Source organism: Copidosoma floridanum, unplaced genomic scaffold (genome assembly GCF_036245765.1).
Source record: "Copidosoma floridanum isolate Cflo_tuat_1 unplaced genomic scaffold, Cflo_Japanese_pri ptg000030l, whole genome shotgun sequence".
Classification (NCBI taxonomy): domain Eukaryota; kingdom Metazoa; phylum Arthropoda; class Insecta; order Hymenoptera; family Encyrtidae; genus Copidosoma; species Copidosoma floridanum.
The window spans coordinates 31,374,921-31,392,239 of NW_028321907.1; the positions used below are offsets into that span (position 1 = coordinate 31,374,921).

The following is a 17,319-nucleotide window of genomic DNA, read 5'->3' on the forward strand; positions in this document are numbered from 1 at the left end:
TCACAAGGGAAATAAATGGAGAAAAAAAAATTTGTTTTTCTGTAATTTCGTTTTCAATATAATCTTAAAATTGACGGTAAAACAAAATTTGAAGGTTAGGTTCCGTTAGGTTTTTATTAATAAGCCTAATTTAGAGTTATGTTATAATGGCATTAAATGTTATGTAATTAAAAGAAAAAATTTGCTTTGTATCTTTTAGCGCTGGTGAGATAAAGATAAAGTTGGTGTTTGATGATAACTATAAGGTTAGCTTCTAATTTTTAGGCTTCGACAGTATTTTTTCTCAAGTCCAGGTTCAATAACAAAGAAAAAAAAAAATTGTAATTCTAGCTGCCTTCGTTTTTGAGATATTAGGTTTTAAACAAAAAAAAACAAATTCGTCCACTGTACGCCGTCTTGTTTGTCGTTTAAATACTACGTTAAAACGAAAAATTCCTTTTATATTGACGATATCTACGTAAAAAACTCGAATCTTTCAACCAAGGTAGTCCGAAAAATGCCAAAAGTTAAGTATCATGAAGATATAACGTGTTTTTTGAACTTTTAAATCTTCGAGGTTATGGAGGCAGAATTTCGAAGAACGGATGCCACCACTGGAAAGCTGAGGAAAAAATACGTGAGGTTATGTATTTTGATAATTTTTTTTTATTAACGTTTTGAGACCGAAAGGGCGAGTTGAAATCGTCGTGTTGCACGCACGCACACATACGCATGTGAAATGAAAAAAATGTTCTTTCTACTTAACTTTATCGTCCTAATATAAGGTTCTAATTAGTCCTGATATAAAGTAGGGGAGAGAATATCAAAACAAGTAATAAAAATAATAAAATTAAGGCTGTTCTCTCTGACCGTAAAGTTCGTGCGATAGTTGGTACACGTTGTATCACGCAATGTAACAGTAGCATCAACAGTAATATCACGTGCGACAGAAGTATCACCCGATCATGTGACATTACCACGATCTATCATTGCTGTTAAACCAAAAGCAGATGCACGAATATGGTTAAAAAATAAAACCAATCGTAAAGCACGTCAGAACTTAGAAACCTTATCACTCATAAAGATCAAAAATATTTTCATCATATTTGATTCTGTTAAAATTATGGGTATTTGAGTAGTGCCACTTGGTCAATTTCATATATTTGTCGCAACTTTACCCAATGGATAAAAAATAAGATGTAACAGGAAAGTTCAAATTGCGCCAAACTGATATTCTACTTGAAAATTGACCTTTAAAAAAATCCACCCTTACACAACAGTAACACCATGCAATGGACCTGTATAGAATCAATATTACTTACAGAAGGAGTGACCATCATACAACACTTTGTTGACAATTAAATTTCAAAAAAATTGAGAAAATTAGATTTGGTTATAGAGGATATCTAAAAAAGCCTTAGAAATAGTTCAAAGAACAAAACACAATTTATGTGACCCAAGCATCCATTTTAGAAATAAATAAATTGTTCTAGGAGAAGGTTTTAAACAGATTCTGCTAGTTTAAAAGAATACTAATAGAAGTATGATTATCCAAGAAAGTATCAACTCATCATATCTTTGGTCATTGTTTCGTATTTTAAAACCTAATATCAATATCCTTTTAATTGACAAAATGTTTTTAAAATTATTATTAGATATTAAAAAAAGAAAAACTGAACTATTGTAGGCGCCAAATGACTGTAAAAGATCTGATGTTTGTTTTGATATTTTCCATAAAGATATTAACTTTTTAATAAATAACGTTAAACTTTCTTGTCATAACGAATATACTGACTTTTTGAATAATAAAATTCTAAATTAAGTCCAAAAAAAATGAGAACATATTACAGCATAGATTATACTGCTTACAAGGGTGTTGATAAATCTAATTGTGATGTTGATGTATTTTTGAACTGAACTTCTAAACAATATTTGTAAAGGCTTACCTCCACATAAGCCTATTTAAAAAATTGAAACCATTGTTATGTTGATACGCAATTTCAGTACAGTTGATGGCTCATGTAACGGTACAAGATCACAAAATACAAAACCACTGAAATACAATGTTGAAGCAAAAATTATAACGTGAGAGAAAAATTGGGAAAAGAATTTGTACACCCAAAATACTCTGAATACACGAAATTTATATTCATGATCTTTTATTTCATACAGAAAACAATCTTCTTTAGTCTTAGCGTTTTCCATAGTTTCCACTATAAATAAATCTCAAGGTCAAACTTTTGATAATATTGAAATATATTTGAAAAAACTAATATTTTTGCATGGTCAAATATACGTCACGTTATCAAGATGCAAGAATAAAAATGGAATTTATATTGAACTAGAACGTGATAATAATTTGAAAATAGAATACAATGTTTAAAAAAAAACTTTTTATGTTAACTTATCTGAAGTTGATAAGAATGCATAATTATATTTTATTTTTATACGCAAATCATATTTATACGATTACTGTTTAAATTTTTTAAATATCTTTTGTTTGAAAAAAAAATTTTTTTTAATACTGATTTATTTTGAAAAATTATATTTTTATTTTAAGTGTTTATTGCATATAGATTTTTTTGTCGTACGTCACGCATTGTCCAAACTCAAGACAAAAGGGTAAACTTTAGTAAAATATTTGACATAGTTCAATAAAAAAGGGAAAATGATTTCGATTTTTTGTGGTAAATAGGGCTACAAACGAGGTCCACGGTTTTTTTCTCTCTTTCTACGTTGTATTTCGATGATTTAGCAATTCCTTATCAAGTACCATTACATAAAGTGTCTAATATACTTGAAGTTCTAATAAGCATTACTGTAGTACTTATTTTTAAACTGAGTTTATGTAGTGTTAAGCCTTTACGGATTCTATTTAACATTTTTATTGGGAAATGGATATACGTATTATTGTCTGATTTATCAACCTTTCTACTCGTTGCGTTATCTTTGCTCTGACCAGATTTTCAGTTTCTTCAGTTAACTTTAAACGAAATCTTTTAAATAAAAAGCAAGTATACTAATTATATTATAAAAGTATAACACTATTAACCAATCGTTTAAATCAACAAATATCTTAGAATATACATTATTTGATATCCGTTTTTCATGATATGAACGATAACTATTCTGAAAATTAAAAAATTTTAAATATGTATCAATGTGAGATATATATTTTGCACTCGTAGCCAAATTATAGTACACACGCAGTAGCAAGTTTTGAGATGCTGTGGCGGCGACGCCTCGAGGCGGGTAAGGAAGGCATGTGTTACGGTTACAGTTTGCGTTCGGCCTAGCTGGGCACGCGCGTCTTCTCGTGTTGTGGCTTGTGGCACGGATAAAAAAATAAATGCTGATATTCTAGGTCAAAATGCCCTCAATATGCTAAACGATACGTACAAAAAGATTAAAGACAACCTGGAGGAACTAATAAGGTGCTTGTGACCCGCAACAACAATAAAATTTTATTTCCCATGAACCGTTGCTTGTACAGGTAATTCAAATACAAAATTTATCAAATTTGAGTCTCAACGTACAGGAATTGCGCTGTAGTGGTGAGCAGTCTCAGACATGTTGCGCTTGCATGCTCAGGCTGCCTACCTTAGCACGCCTTAGATGACGCGCATTTATTGCGTTCGTGGATGCGTTTTTTCCCTGATCACACAGCTTTATTTCATTGATCAACTAATCCTTTTCTCTACTCTTTTTAACTTGGCTTGGCTTACTTTAGGAGGAGCTGCTCATCAAACCCAGGATATGTTAGACTTGTTTGATTTAACAGAAAAATGGGCTGAAAAAATTTGACTTTTCCCTAAGCAACAGCATGTTCCGAGTAAGGGCTTCAGGGATTAAAAGATAAATTTGATTAGTACCTTACATACAGATAAGCTTGAGGACTTAAAAAATAAAAAGATGGATTAAATTAATACCTGACCTGAAAATTAGCTTGAAGAATTGAAAAATAAAAATATAGATTTCATTAGTAGTAAATTTAAAGATCTGTGAGGCAGAAAAGATAGCCTAAGGAAAGAGTTAGGTAGTTTACATAAAGAAATGGCGCACGAAAATCATGCACTTAAGATAGAACTGATAAAAAAAACTTCTCAGAACACTCAATCACATAGCCTTATGAGCTCACGAAATGAAATTTCAGAAGCCCCAAAGAAAGATATTGAAATTAAGAGATTGATGGAAAAAGAGAAGTATCAGTAGTGCTTCTGGCTGTCTATAAGGTTCGAGGTGTTGCCTATTAACGTAAAAAAAACCTTAAAAAAAAGAGAGAGAAGACAGTAAAAGGGTCCAAAAGGCACTCCAAACCCAGTCTAAGTAACGTTTAGCTGATCAACAAAGGAAAGTTAAGGCTCTTGAGTGAGAGCTGGCCAGCAGTCGAATACATGAAGTAAACACATTTACTACCTTCACCCCGAGGCCTCACTCACATAAACAATTAATTAACTTTAATTCTGACTCCATCAATAACTTGATAATAATTGCATGTGGTACATCTTATGATAGTTTAAAAATAAAAGTCGTTAATAAAGATAGTTTAAGTTGTCTTAATTATTTCTTTACTAATGAAACTAAGTAAAAATTATTTCTTCTGAAAGTAAAAAACTACTTCACGCACTTGATCAAAATTGGAAGCTACTATGATTATTACTTAAAAAAAATAAGAAAAGATGAAGAGCAGGCCTTACACGTAATACTAGGCAGATTGTCCTTAGATAACCAAAACGGTGTATATCACATTACCAACCCCTTGATAATGGTAAAAAAAAATTAAAGATATGAAAAATAGTGATATAAAAATGCGTATCAGATACGCAACAAAATGTACTCCGTTAGATTCGACTCTAGAAAGCAATGTGCTACTAAATTTAAAAAATTTTTTTAATGGATTGATAAAAGATTTTGAACTCGTTAGTAAGACTTATAGTTACTCTGAAGATAAAAAAAAAACAGTTTTCATCATGCAATTATCAATGGAGTACCATACGTAGAAATTGCAGACTTTAAAAGGTTGTTTGAAAGCAAGGATGGCTTATCTTATATATATCTTCCTATATTATATAGTTAACTCAGTGGGGCATTCCACACAAACCCGCCAGCGCCCCCCCACCGCCCCCCATTTTCCCCCCACCAACCCCCTACAAAATAAGGTAAAAATCCGTTATTTTCTTGTTTAATTTGACATATTGTAGTTTTTCTCAAAACCCCCCACAGCCCCCCACCGACCCCCCACAGCCCCCCACACATTTTTTCATGACCCCCCACCGCCTCCCACTGCCCCCCACCGACCCCCCACGAAATATTATATGAATAGTATAGAAGTATGGTATAAGTCTTTATTCAAGCCAGAAGGTTCAACCACGTATGGCTTCATGGGATAATAACAATGTATGTTTTAATATTTAATCAACCAGTTACAGATTACTGCACAATACTATAATCAGCTAAACTTAAATACAATCAATTGTATTTCGATTTACAGGATCCCTTGGTTTCTTTGTAAGCATAAAGTTTTTGGCGGGCTGACTTTTTTTATTAGCATTTTGTAACGTTGCAGTTTGCCAGCCCTGTCAATGTGTTAAAGTCTATTACCACATTCCTACCAAATCACATGGAAATATTGTATAGTATTTTTTCTCAAAACATCCCACTTTCCCCCACCTACCCCCTATGGCCCTCCCACTGACCCCCATGAATTTTTTCATGGCCCCCACTGCCTCCCCACACCACTTTTTTGGAACCTGACCGTGATCATACCGTCTTTACCTATCTTTGGACAAAACTGTCTTATTGCCATGATTTATTTCATCATCAAGAAGAAATTAAAAGTCGTAAATTGATTCATAGGGGGTTGTTGTGCAAAACATCATTATTTATACAACTAAGTACGTTTAATAACCAATTTATATGGAGTTAAAAATATTTTGAAACCAAATAATATATACACAAATATTGGTGCGCATAATTATTATATTATCATCACTTATATAGTCCTTTATGACACAATTCTTCTTTTTACGTACATAAACTTAAGTTAAATTTAGAGAATCATTAATATAAACAATGAAAGTTTGGCATTACTTTATGAGCCATCTTATAAAGCCTTATGAAACCACGAAGACTTACGTTCATTTTTATTTTGTTTTAAATTAATGCTGAAATTGGTACAATAGATGAACACAATATACATTCATAATATGTATTATTAATTAATAAATTTTACCTATACATAAAAAAATAATAATTAAATCATGTTATGAATATTAGATACATTGTTATATTCAAAAATTTCTTTCCAAACTATATTTTCAATCTCTAAACTGTTTTCTCTATCGACTTGAACAAAAATGCCATTTTTATTTTTGCATCTTGATAAAGCCACGTATAATTGACCATGAGAAAATAGAAGTTTTTTTAAGTATAATCCCACATTATAAAAACTTTGACCTTGAGACTTATTTATAGTCATAGCAAATGCTACAACTAATGGGAATTGTTTTCTATATAAAATAAAAGGTAATGATGAAGTATTTCCAGTATTAAATGTAATTCTTGGAATGAAAAATTTATTACCAATTTTTTCTCCCGTTACTATTTCGCCTTCTACGTTATACTTCAGTAATTAAGTAATTCGCAATCGTGTACCGTTACATAATCCGTCTGATATACTCAAATTTCGAATTAACATTACTATTGTACTTATTTTATATTTAAGTTTATGAGGTGGCAAGCCTTTACGAATGTTGTTTAACATTTCTACGGAAAAATTTATATAAATATTATCATCTGATTTATCAACACCATTATATGTTGCAGTATCGATGCTGTAATAAGTTTTAGTTTCCCCATGTAATTTACTTAAAATCTTATTGTTTAAAAAAAAAGTATATTCATTATGTAAAGTAAGTATCACGTTATTGTCGAAACAGTTGCTGTAATTACCAAATATTTTGGTACAGCCATCATCTGTTATACAGGATTTAGGAATGTTAAATGTTTCTATGTCCCCTTCTCCAATTCTTAACAATAATTTTGAAAATTCGTTATTACTAGAACGGATGTTATTTTGTAATCTTAAAATTTTGAAGAAGTTCCATAAAAATGATGATTTAATAGTTTCTTCTATTATTGTAGTTTTATTACCGTTTTTTATAACTGGAAGAAGGATGTGTCGAAAATCTCCTCCTAATACTATTAATTCATTACCAAAGCAAAGTTTTGTATTACACAAGTCTCTTAACGTTCTATCAACGATTTCTAGAGCTTTTTTTGGAATCATAGAAGCCTCGTCCCATATTATTAAATCAACTTCCCTTAATTTTTTTTTTCAGTTTCAAATTCTAAAAATGCACTTTTAATATTATCTAAGTCTAGAGGTAAACGAAAAGTTCTATGACTGGTCATACCTTTTGGTAGTAATACAGATGCAATTCCTGTCCAAGCCATTGACAAAATATTTTTACCTCTAGAAATAAAGTAATAAATGAGTGTCTTATATAAGTAGGTTTTTCCAGATTTACCAGGACCATCTATGAAATATACTTTTTCATCTTGTTCACAAATAGTTTTAAAAATTTTTCTTTGATTTTCATTTAAATTTGTGTACATTATATCGAACATTTTTTTACTGAAAGATATTTCCTCAAATTGCAATTATTTATATAGTTGCTAATGGTTGGTGTCGGTAAACTAAAAGACTCACATGATTTACCTTCCGATACCAAAATTTGATTAATATGTAGAAGAGCACAATTATTATTATCATTATCGAAGTCTTCCGTAAAATATTTTTTATATTCATTCCATATTTCATCTCCTTGAATGTTTTCTGAAATAAAAAACCAAGCAAAAAATTGTCTTAACTGGTATGGAAACATAATTGTTATGGCTTCTTTAAAAATATTGTCGATTTCAGAATCATGTTCTATTAAACCCATTGCAATTGCAGTATCCCTGACATTTTTATATGTTATTCCATTATGTTTTTTAACGTCTTTAAACGATGTAGCCCCATGTAATTTATTTGAAATAAGTTTAAAAAAAAGCGTTCATGATCTTCTGGAGATACTATGTTTAATCTACCTATAGCAATATTTTTTAGTTTAACTTTCCTTTTTTTCCAAATTTTAAGTTCATTGTCAAAAATGTAATGTTCTGGAATGTTAACATATTTTAGCGATTTTGCAAAATCATCTACTTTATTTAATTCAAACCAAGCTGTAAGGGGTGTTTAATAATTTTTTATTACATTTTTTATATTATTTTCTTTAAATATGAGTTTTTGTTTATTTTCAAGATAAACAGCTAGATTTACAACTGTATGACTTCTACCACAAATTACTGGAATAACAACCAGGCTACGATATTTACGTGCGTTGTGTACTATAAAGAAAACAATTAATTAAAACACAAAAGCTTAGCAGTGATATCAGATTACCTTTTGCACGACACGGTTGCCGTACAAGTTTACCAAAAAATTATCGTCAATTATTTGAAAAGAGAGTTCAATCCGAAAAAAATTTATTACGTGAGCAACGGCGCATCGCAGCACTTTAAAAACAAAACTAATTTTCATTTCCTGTTGAATCACGAAAAGGAGTTTGGGATTCCAGCGGAGTGGCACTTTCACGCGACTGCTCACGGGAAAGGAGGATGTGATGGGGTAGGCGCGAATTCAAAACGTAGAGCTAGAAGGTCGAGTTTGCAACTCTCTTCCGGAAATCATATTCTAATGGCACAAGATCTTTTTCACTGGGCGGAAAAACACTGCAAAGAAACGAAGGTTTTTTTTAGTAGCAAATCTGACTACGAAGAAACTTCCTTGAGATTAAAAGACGAAATTTCCAGTGCGAAACTGATTCCAGGGACACTGAATTATCATGCGTTTATCCCCATTAAGGATAATAAATTAATGTTAAAGAAAACTTCTTTGAGTAACCAGTATGCAATTTTTCCGAAACTGAAAGAACGTAAAACAAGTGTCACTTCAATTACCATGCCTAAAAAGAAAGAGAGAACGAAGTAAAACAAATTTGTTTTTATTTTTTACTTTATTTATGTAAATATCTAATATTAAATCAATATAAATTATTTATTTCTTTATTATAAAATTGTTGTATATATGAATAAATTTTATCAAAAGATTTATTATTTATCCATTGTAAGCCCTGGTTAACTAATTGTTGTTTACATCGCCACTACTACATTATATATTATATAGCCAAACAGACTCACTGTAGCAGACGACACACGGCGGACGCGCTGCTGCCACGCATGGCCCGGCCGCCGCGGCTCGCATCGTCTCGTTCGTCGTTTAAGTACGTTATAAAAATGAAAAACCCCTCTTTTTTTATTGTCGATATCTACGTAAAAATGTCTCATCTTTCGATCTAGACAATCAAAAAAATTCCTAAAGTTGAAGATCATGGAGATAAAAAGTGTTTTTCAAACAAGTGCATTTTTCGAGGTTGTGGGAGAAAATTTTCGAACAACTGATGCCACCACTGGAAAACTGAGGAAAAAATACGTAAGCATGTGTTTATAGATAATTTTTTTATCAAAGTTTTGACACCGAAACGACGAGTTGAAAACGTCGTGTTTGACGCCTGCGCGGGCCGTCCACCACGGCGCTGGGACAGTTGACGTGATTCTCCCCATATGTATATATATATATATAGTATTTAGGACAATGTATTTTGAAACAGGAGGCTGAAGGTTTATCCTCACAATCATCAGCAGATGCAGGATCAAGCCGAGGTGGGGCTGGCACAGAAGCAAGCCAAGGTGAGTCAGGTTTTTGATTCTCTGCCACCGTAACAGCTGCGAACGCAGCTATTGCCTATTATCAGCACCCTATGTTACGGATGTAACGACAACGAACACTACTCGAGGAAACGGACAGAATCTTAGGCAGTGCTACACCTGCCAATGATACGTCCAAAATCTGAGAGACCACATTGAGAGGTGCAAAGATAATTGAAATAAAACTAACGGTTGGGATTACAAACGTAATAATAGTGGTTGTGGTTACAATAGTAATAAAAATCATAATAGTAAAAATAGACAGAATAATAAACGGAAAGGTGATAGGCAGCATGCAAAAACAACAACAAAAATCCAAGGTTGATAACAAGAAACAGGGTGAAGAAGGTAAAAGTAATACAGGATTGTCTAGATTAAATGCATAAAAGAATAATCGAAACAAGATTATTCGCTTTAAACGCAATTCCGAAATCGCGCCCCCACTGGAGACTTTCAAAACGATTGGTCGTCATTAGAAAGGGTAATTATTATGAAATCGAGCTTCCGGCTCCATTCGCTAGGTGGCCAACCCTTAAATGTCACTTTTTTACAAGCATGTGGAAATCGAATCATAGTACTATCCTTTTCTCATCACGACCAATCGTTCTTAAAGTGCCCAGTAAGGGCGGGATTTCGGAATTGTGCTCAAAGCAAACAGATAGAGAAACATGCGCTGAAGCGCTCGCTGGAAACTTGCTGTCGCTTTGCCAGTTTGCTAAGAGAGGCATGAGTATCTACCTAGATAACACAAAGCTAGATATATTTGACACACGCTCTAACGAGATTTCAATTTCTTGCATCTGCAAGAGTCCTTACTAGATAGTGGAACTACGGCTAGATGTCTGGAGCATAAGTAACAACAAGAAGTGTAAAGAAATTACAGATTGTTTAATGATTAAAAATGTCTCTGCATGTATCTTAAAGAGCTTGTTATAATACCACTCAACAAAATGAGTTTCATAAAACTATTGAAGATGGAAAAATTAATGATTGTAAAGAACTTATAATTCATGAGATTTCAGAAGGTCTAAGTCCCTTTACAGAGAAGTATGAAATATTTGAAAGAAATATTAGAGCCATGCTCTGGCACGTGAAATTCGGACATGCATCGGCAGAATATCTTAAGGCATTGCACAGAAAGTATCCAGGCAATAAAAATTTGAATAAGGCTGTGTTCTATAGCTTTATTGCAACATGCAAGGGGTGCCAAATTGCTAAAATTAAAAGCCTGCTTTTGAACACCTGAAGAAAAAGTACAATTAAGCCACTTGAAAGAAAGTTTGCGCCCAATCTAAAGATAGATATAACTTAAATTAGAAGATTTAGTTGTGTGGAATTCATCAAGATACAAAGAAACACTGGATCCAAATTCAGCCCACAAGGTATACGAGTGATGCTGGTTAGTTATACCACCACTGGCTATATTGTTTTACGACCAGAAGACGAAAAATTTTATGAGAGTCAAGATGTGAGATTTCACGAAAGACTTGTGTTCAGAGATATCTGAAAAATAGATATGATAGCAAAGTGGGATAATCACAACATGGACATTAAGCAAGATTAATGGATTATTAAGTTTGATAACGATAGTCTTGAACAGTTATTAGAAACGTAGGGAGAACGAGGAATCAAGAAAGAGCAAGGAGGGCCCAATAAGAATAGAGATCTTATTCAAGAAAACCTTCAACAACCTTCTACCGTCAATGATACGAGTTTCGCAGAAGTTATCGACACGAACAAGTTGAATAATAGTTTTTATATAATAATAATATATAAAACAAGCTTCAGTCTGAGGGTGATAGTAATTGTTTGATCCCAGAGGCTAAAGATAAAATGACACACGCCCTGACTGCTGGATAAAACAAGGATTCCGCAAACTACAAAGAAGCTGTCACAGCCGCAGATCGAGATCAATGGCTCAGAGCAATTGACGAAGAACTGGAGTCAATGCGTAAAAATTAAGTAAGGAAAATTGTAGATAGACCAACCATGAATGCTGAAGGAGGCAAGCTGAACATCATCACCTCTAAATAGGTTATGAAGACAAAGATTTATAAAGATGGAAATACGAAGTTTAACGCGAGATTCGTAATTTGTGGCTTCCAAGATAGAAACAAATACGACTTGAAAAAAACCTATGCTCCAGTGTCTGGAGTAGCTCTTGTAGGATCAGTGGTATTAATTATTAATAAATATAATCAAGAGACCTACCAACTTGATCAAGACAGCCTTATTGAATAGTTCAATCAAGGAAGAGATATACATGAAGATTTCTGAAGGCCTGCTTGATGAAGATAGGCTTAAGAAAGACTAAGTTTGTAAATTAGAGAAAGCTTTTTATGGATTTAAGATTAGGTTGAAAAGGTGGAACGAGCGTTTTCGTGAGACTGTCTCAAAATTAGGACTACAGTCACATACCAGCGACCCTTGCCTTCATATGTGGAGAGAAGAGAAATTGTTTATACAGCTCTTGTATAGAGCGCTCTAGAAATTTTTTTCTGCTTTGTGTACTATCAGGTTTCGTAAAAGCGCGCCAAGTGGCCTGTTTTTTATGCCAGGGCGATGTATAACTTTAAATTTATAACCTGATAGTTCTGCTTTAAGTTTATTGAGCCAAATATGTTATTTCTTTGATGAGTGGAAATGTTTCAGAGGTGCATGGTCGGTGATCACTGTGAACTTATGTTCAGATAAATAAGGTTTAAATTGCTTTTTCGAGAATATAATTGCCAACAGCTTCTTCTCACATGTAGAATAACAAAGCTTGTCATTTCCTACTTTACCGTGACTGTGGATTGTGCCCAGCGCACAGTCCGATGCGTCTTTTGGAAGGGTTTTTTTAAATCTAGGGCGATGAGTACAGGTCCACTGCACAGTGAGTTCACAAGTGTTTCGAACACCTGCTCCTTCTGATCACCCCATTTTAATGCAGTGCCCGTTTTTAAGTCTTGATAGAGGTTGGACAATGCGTGCATAATTTTTCATGAACCACCAGTAAAAGCCTACAAATCTTAGAAACAGTTTTTTACGTTTGTCGGTCGAGGGTCATTTCTGGCCACGTCCACGTATCAATGCCGAATTTTGTCTTCAGTTATTTATATCACATACCATTACCAATTCTCTTTACACAACTGTCCAACAAACAAGGTAATCAAACGTCCACTACACTGGTGGCCGCCTCACTTTGTACTCTACATTTTACTAGTCAGCCACCCACCAGTTCCAGCGACAACTTTAATCTCGATAGACCAGTTGTTTCACCTAGCCTAGAACCTTTAACCCAGCGTTCTCCTCGTTAATCGATCTTAACAGCCAATCTGACATCCTCGAAGGCAACTCTCGCCACCTCCAACCCCACCATACTGTTCTAACGTGCCTACCCCTACAGGCCAGTTTTAACAGAATAAATTAGAAACTGATTTGCATGCTCTTTCTTATTTATTCACTAAGCTTCTCTAGTCCAAATAATTTATACAGCTTCTAAGTATTTTTTTATGTCTGTACTAGGATTTTTGCTTCAGGCAACGTACAGTGCATAATTTTTTATTCCAACGAAACATTCTAAATACATACAATCATCGCTGCAGACTAAAAAAAGTTATATCAAACTTTAACGTCAGTAATTTACCTATAATATAAAATGTGACATTTATTGTAGCTGAAAAAACAGTTTTTTTTTTTTTTTTTTTTTTTTACAAAACAAATAATTTAAATACCTTAGGTGGTCCAATTAAACAATTAATAAACTTTTTCAGAAGAAAAATAGGATTTGCACAATTTTTATTACTCATCAAAAACAGTATCAAGCTGGCCTGGCAAGTTATCCAGATGTAATAATTTTGCAAAGTATTGACATATTTTCTCTGTATCAAAATGTTTACCTTATTTAAGTATTGCAATAATCATAACATAGATTAAGGAAAATGTTTAGAAACATGTATATTTTTTGATTATCTCATTACTTTGTAAATATTTAGTTTCGTTGTGTAAAATTTTTCATTTACTCACATTATCTTGATAAAGATATTTCTATCAATATTAAAATATTTTTGGTTAGTAAGAACATTTTTATGGAGCAACAAACTTGCAGTTATTCTGTTGATCTCATTACTTCTGGAATCTTTCAGTGTGTTGAATACTTTTAAATACGTAACATTAGAAATATTACACGTCTTAAAAAAGGCACTCTATATTATCATGGTTTTTGCCATTAAAATGACTACTTTATCACATATCACTGTGTTTGATTATTATTTTTGTAGTCTTCGTTTTTTTTTTCGATGGCAACATTTACTAGTCTATATATGTATTGTATTCACGTTTGTGCGCATATGTACACAGGATTACCTGTATTCAAGTCTGTATGCTAGTAGACAACTCGTGAACTAGACAGTATACAGGCATATACACACATTCATTCATACTTTAATTAGACACAAGTAACACACGCATACATACGTGCCCACTGCTTAACTGCCCAGTGGCACAAACTGACGCGGCAATATGCATACATACAAACGGGCAAAACATTGTAGAATCTTTAAAAAAGCACATCATGTCTACGATAACGATATTAAATAGCTTTTCTTGTCAGTATTTTTTTTGGAAGATGTAGTTTAATGCTTGTAAGGCCTGATAATTGTAAAATATTAAGGTTACAGTGATGTTATGGTAGTTTTCGTACCTGCTGGCACACGTTGCAAGGGCAAGCACCAAGCCTGAGAGACCGGTGATGCAGGCCTCGAGGGACTCCTTGTGATTGCCCTGGTTGGATGCGTACCAGGTGAGAACCCTATTGGACCCTACCCCTAAAACTAAGGGTCCACTAAACGTCCAAATGTTAAAAAAATGCCTAAAGTAGTAAATGTTAGTTTTCGTTCCTAGTGGCACATGTTACTATATCGCCCTGGTTAGATGTCTACTACGTCCGGGAAAAAATTAACAGCTGAAAGTACAGCTCTAAAATGTACCTAAAAATGTAGCTAAAATTTTAGCTACATGCGACTGTATTTTCAGCTATACTTTTCAGCTGTATTTTTAACTAAAAATACAGCTGTAAATCTATATAATGCATGCAGTTAAAAATCTTTATTTGTTCATACTTTAATACATTACTCGTAATAATTATTTATTAAAAAAATGTAACTGCCAAATTAACATTAGATATTGTGCATCAATAAACAGTTTTAATTATATTCATAATTACACACATACAAAGATAGGGCAGAGTATTAAATGAAATTCAATTGACAACGAATCTAGAATACATTTAAATTGACTATAAAATATTACAGAATATTTATGGAATAATACCTATATCACCCTCTTTTATGTCAGACCCTCCTCGAGGAGCATTGCATGGTGAAAAAGCACATGTAAAAAATCACAGAGGTACTTGCTCGATAAGTCGCACTGGCCGGGAATCGAACCACGGTCTCTCGCGTGCCAATCCACGACCTAGCCGACTGAGCCACCGCGCGCTCTATATATATATATATATATTCTGAACACATTATTTAATGTGTGTTCTCGGTGCCGCAGACTACGAGCCAAGAGGAGAGAGAAGGACCGAAAGCACTGAGAGAAGTTAAATGTGTGTGAGATATGGCTGAGTGAGTGGATGTGTAAGAGAGAGAAGGGAGATGGATAAGATCGCAAAGCGTTGTGAAACAATTAAGGGCCGAGTTATAACGTCAAGGGCATAGTTTTTGAAACCTCTAACTATTTACCGGTTTTTAGGAACGTTGGAGGTTTCCAGATTCAAAGAGAGGGACGCGCGCATGCAGGCCGACTGCATAGCATAGTCAGTATGGTACGAGGCATCAGGGAGAGCAGAGCGTAGAGATCAGAGTCGAGAATTACAGGGAAGGTGACAGGTAATATAGGAGAGAATAGCAAAGAGAGAGAGAACCAGAGGAGGAGGGTATCTAGCGAGACGAGAGGACAGCTGCCGCGAAGAGAATTACCGGAAGGTAGCGGTGTGACTAAGCAACCGCCAAAACTAGGACACACCCTAAGTAGTGCAGCATGATCGTGAGGATATTATAAAGGTACTGGGCGTAGTATACTATAGTTGGGTAAGGGGATAGAGGTATCCGAGTTATCCGAGCGAAAGAGTGTGTGAATAAATGCAGGGATAAGGTGGATGTTAGAAACGCGTGAGTGAGAGAGAGATTTTTCAGGTTAGTGACGCGCGATGGTGACCGTTACGAGGTGTGCATGACATGATGCGTCTTGGTATATGCGTGTGTACGTAAGGTAAGTTTAGGCCTCCAACAGCCGAGCCAAGGAAAAGCTCGACAGCGAGGACGATCAGAGCACATACATCGAGTGGCATACTGACCTTATAGGCACGGTGTAATTTATAGAGAAGAGAGAGAGAAAAAGTGTGATATTCGAAAGTGTGTAGAGGACGAATAAATAGCGTGAGCGTGCTGTGAAATTTACGTCAGTGATTATGTTTATTCGTAATTAGTGCCCCCTTTCCCCATTTTTCATTTCCTTTTAGGAGTGTTTGGCGTGTCCTAGCCAGACACCTGTGGCAGATCTCCTGGAAGAGAGGAATCCAGTGTGTAAGGACTAGGTAAGTGACGTACGAGAGAATTTTTGTGACAGGATCCAGGTGGCTGGTTATCGGCTTGAAAAATCATCGTCACAGTATACCTTTTTATATTGGAAAATTAAGTTTGTCACTCTAGCGATAGTGGAGCCACCTAAGATAAATTTGTAGTGAAGGTACCTTTGTTACTTTTTCTTGTTCTGATCTCAAAAGTTATGAACTCCATAGTTCATAAGAATGCAAAATATTTAAGTATTGATGAGTTAACTAGAATTTTGAAAAAAAAAACTAGTATTTGATATGGACAAAGTTGTGGCCAATAGAATAAACGATAATAATAGGTATCTCACCTTTTCCATTTCGTCGATATCCTTTTCAAAACGTTTTCGTATCTTAGCTTGTTTAGCATTATTTTTATAAAGATCCTTAAGTCTTTTACTAACATTTTCTTTGTGTTTCCTACCACCTTCATGGAAATCAATACTTGGTTTATTGTCAGCAATCCAACACTTGCAAGAGTCACAGTATTTACGTGCTTGTGATTTCCAAAAGTCTGCCCTGAAATAAATATTACACCGTATTTTATGTTATCTAGTAAATATAATTTAGGACTTTGATTTTTTGCAATGATTCTACATCGAAAGATGAATGGGTTGTGCATATGTCACATTCAAATGAACCAAAGAAAAAATTTTTTTAAATAGTTAAAGTACTTGTGTAAAAAATTCATAATACTGACAATATTGATAGGGTACGTTTTGTTTTTATAGAAGTTTGCATAACTGTACAAAATATAAACTGTAAAAGACAATACTGATGCATAGTTAAATTTGAATTCAACAATAGTGATACATTTAAATCAATCATTTTATCTAAGAGTAAGAAATTTTGTAAAATTGGGGATAGGTGTGTACAAGTCGGAAAATCACTACTTACAGATTTAACGAAGGGTAAATTATTTTAAAGTGCAA

The 17,319-nt window shown here is 33.8% G+C and overlaps 1 protein-coding gene across 1 annotated transcript in view; it reads right to left on the reverse strand.

The window, feature by feature from the left end:
- The window catches only part of LOC106640133 (uncharacterized), a 263,376-nt gene that overhangs the window by 217,440 nt on the left and 28,617 nt on the right, over positions 1–17,319 (reverse strand). The window contains exon 2 of the mRNA XM_089596750.1: positions 16,699–16,906. Coding sequence (XP_089452876.1) covers positions 16,699–16,906 — 208 coding nt within the window. The remainder of the gene's footprint in view (positions 1–16,698; positions 16,907–17,319) is intronic.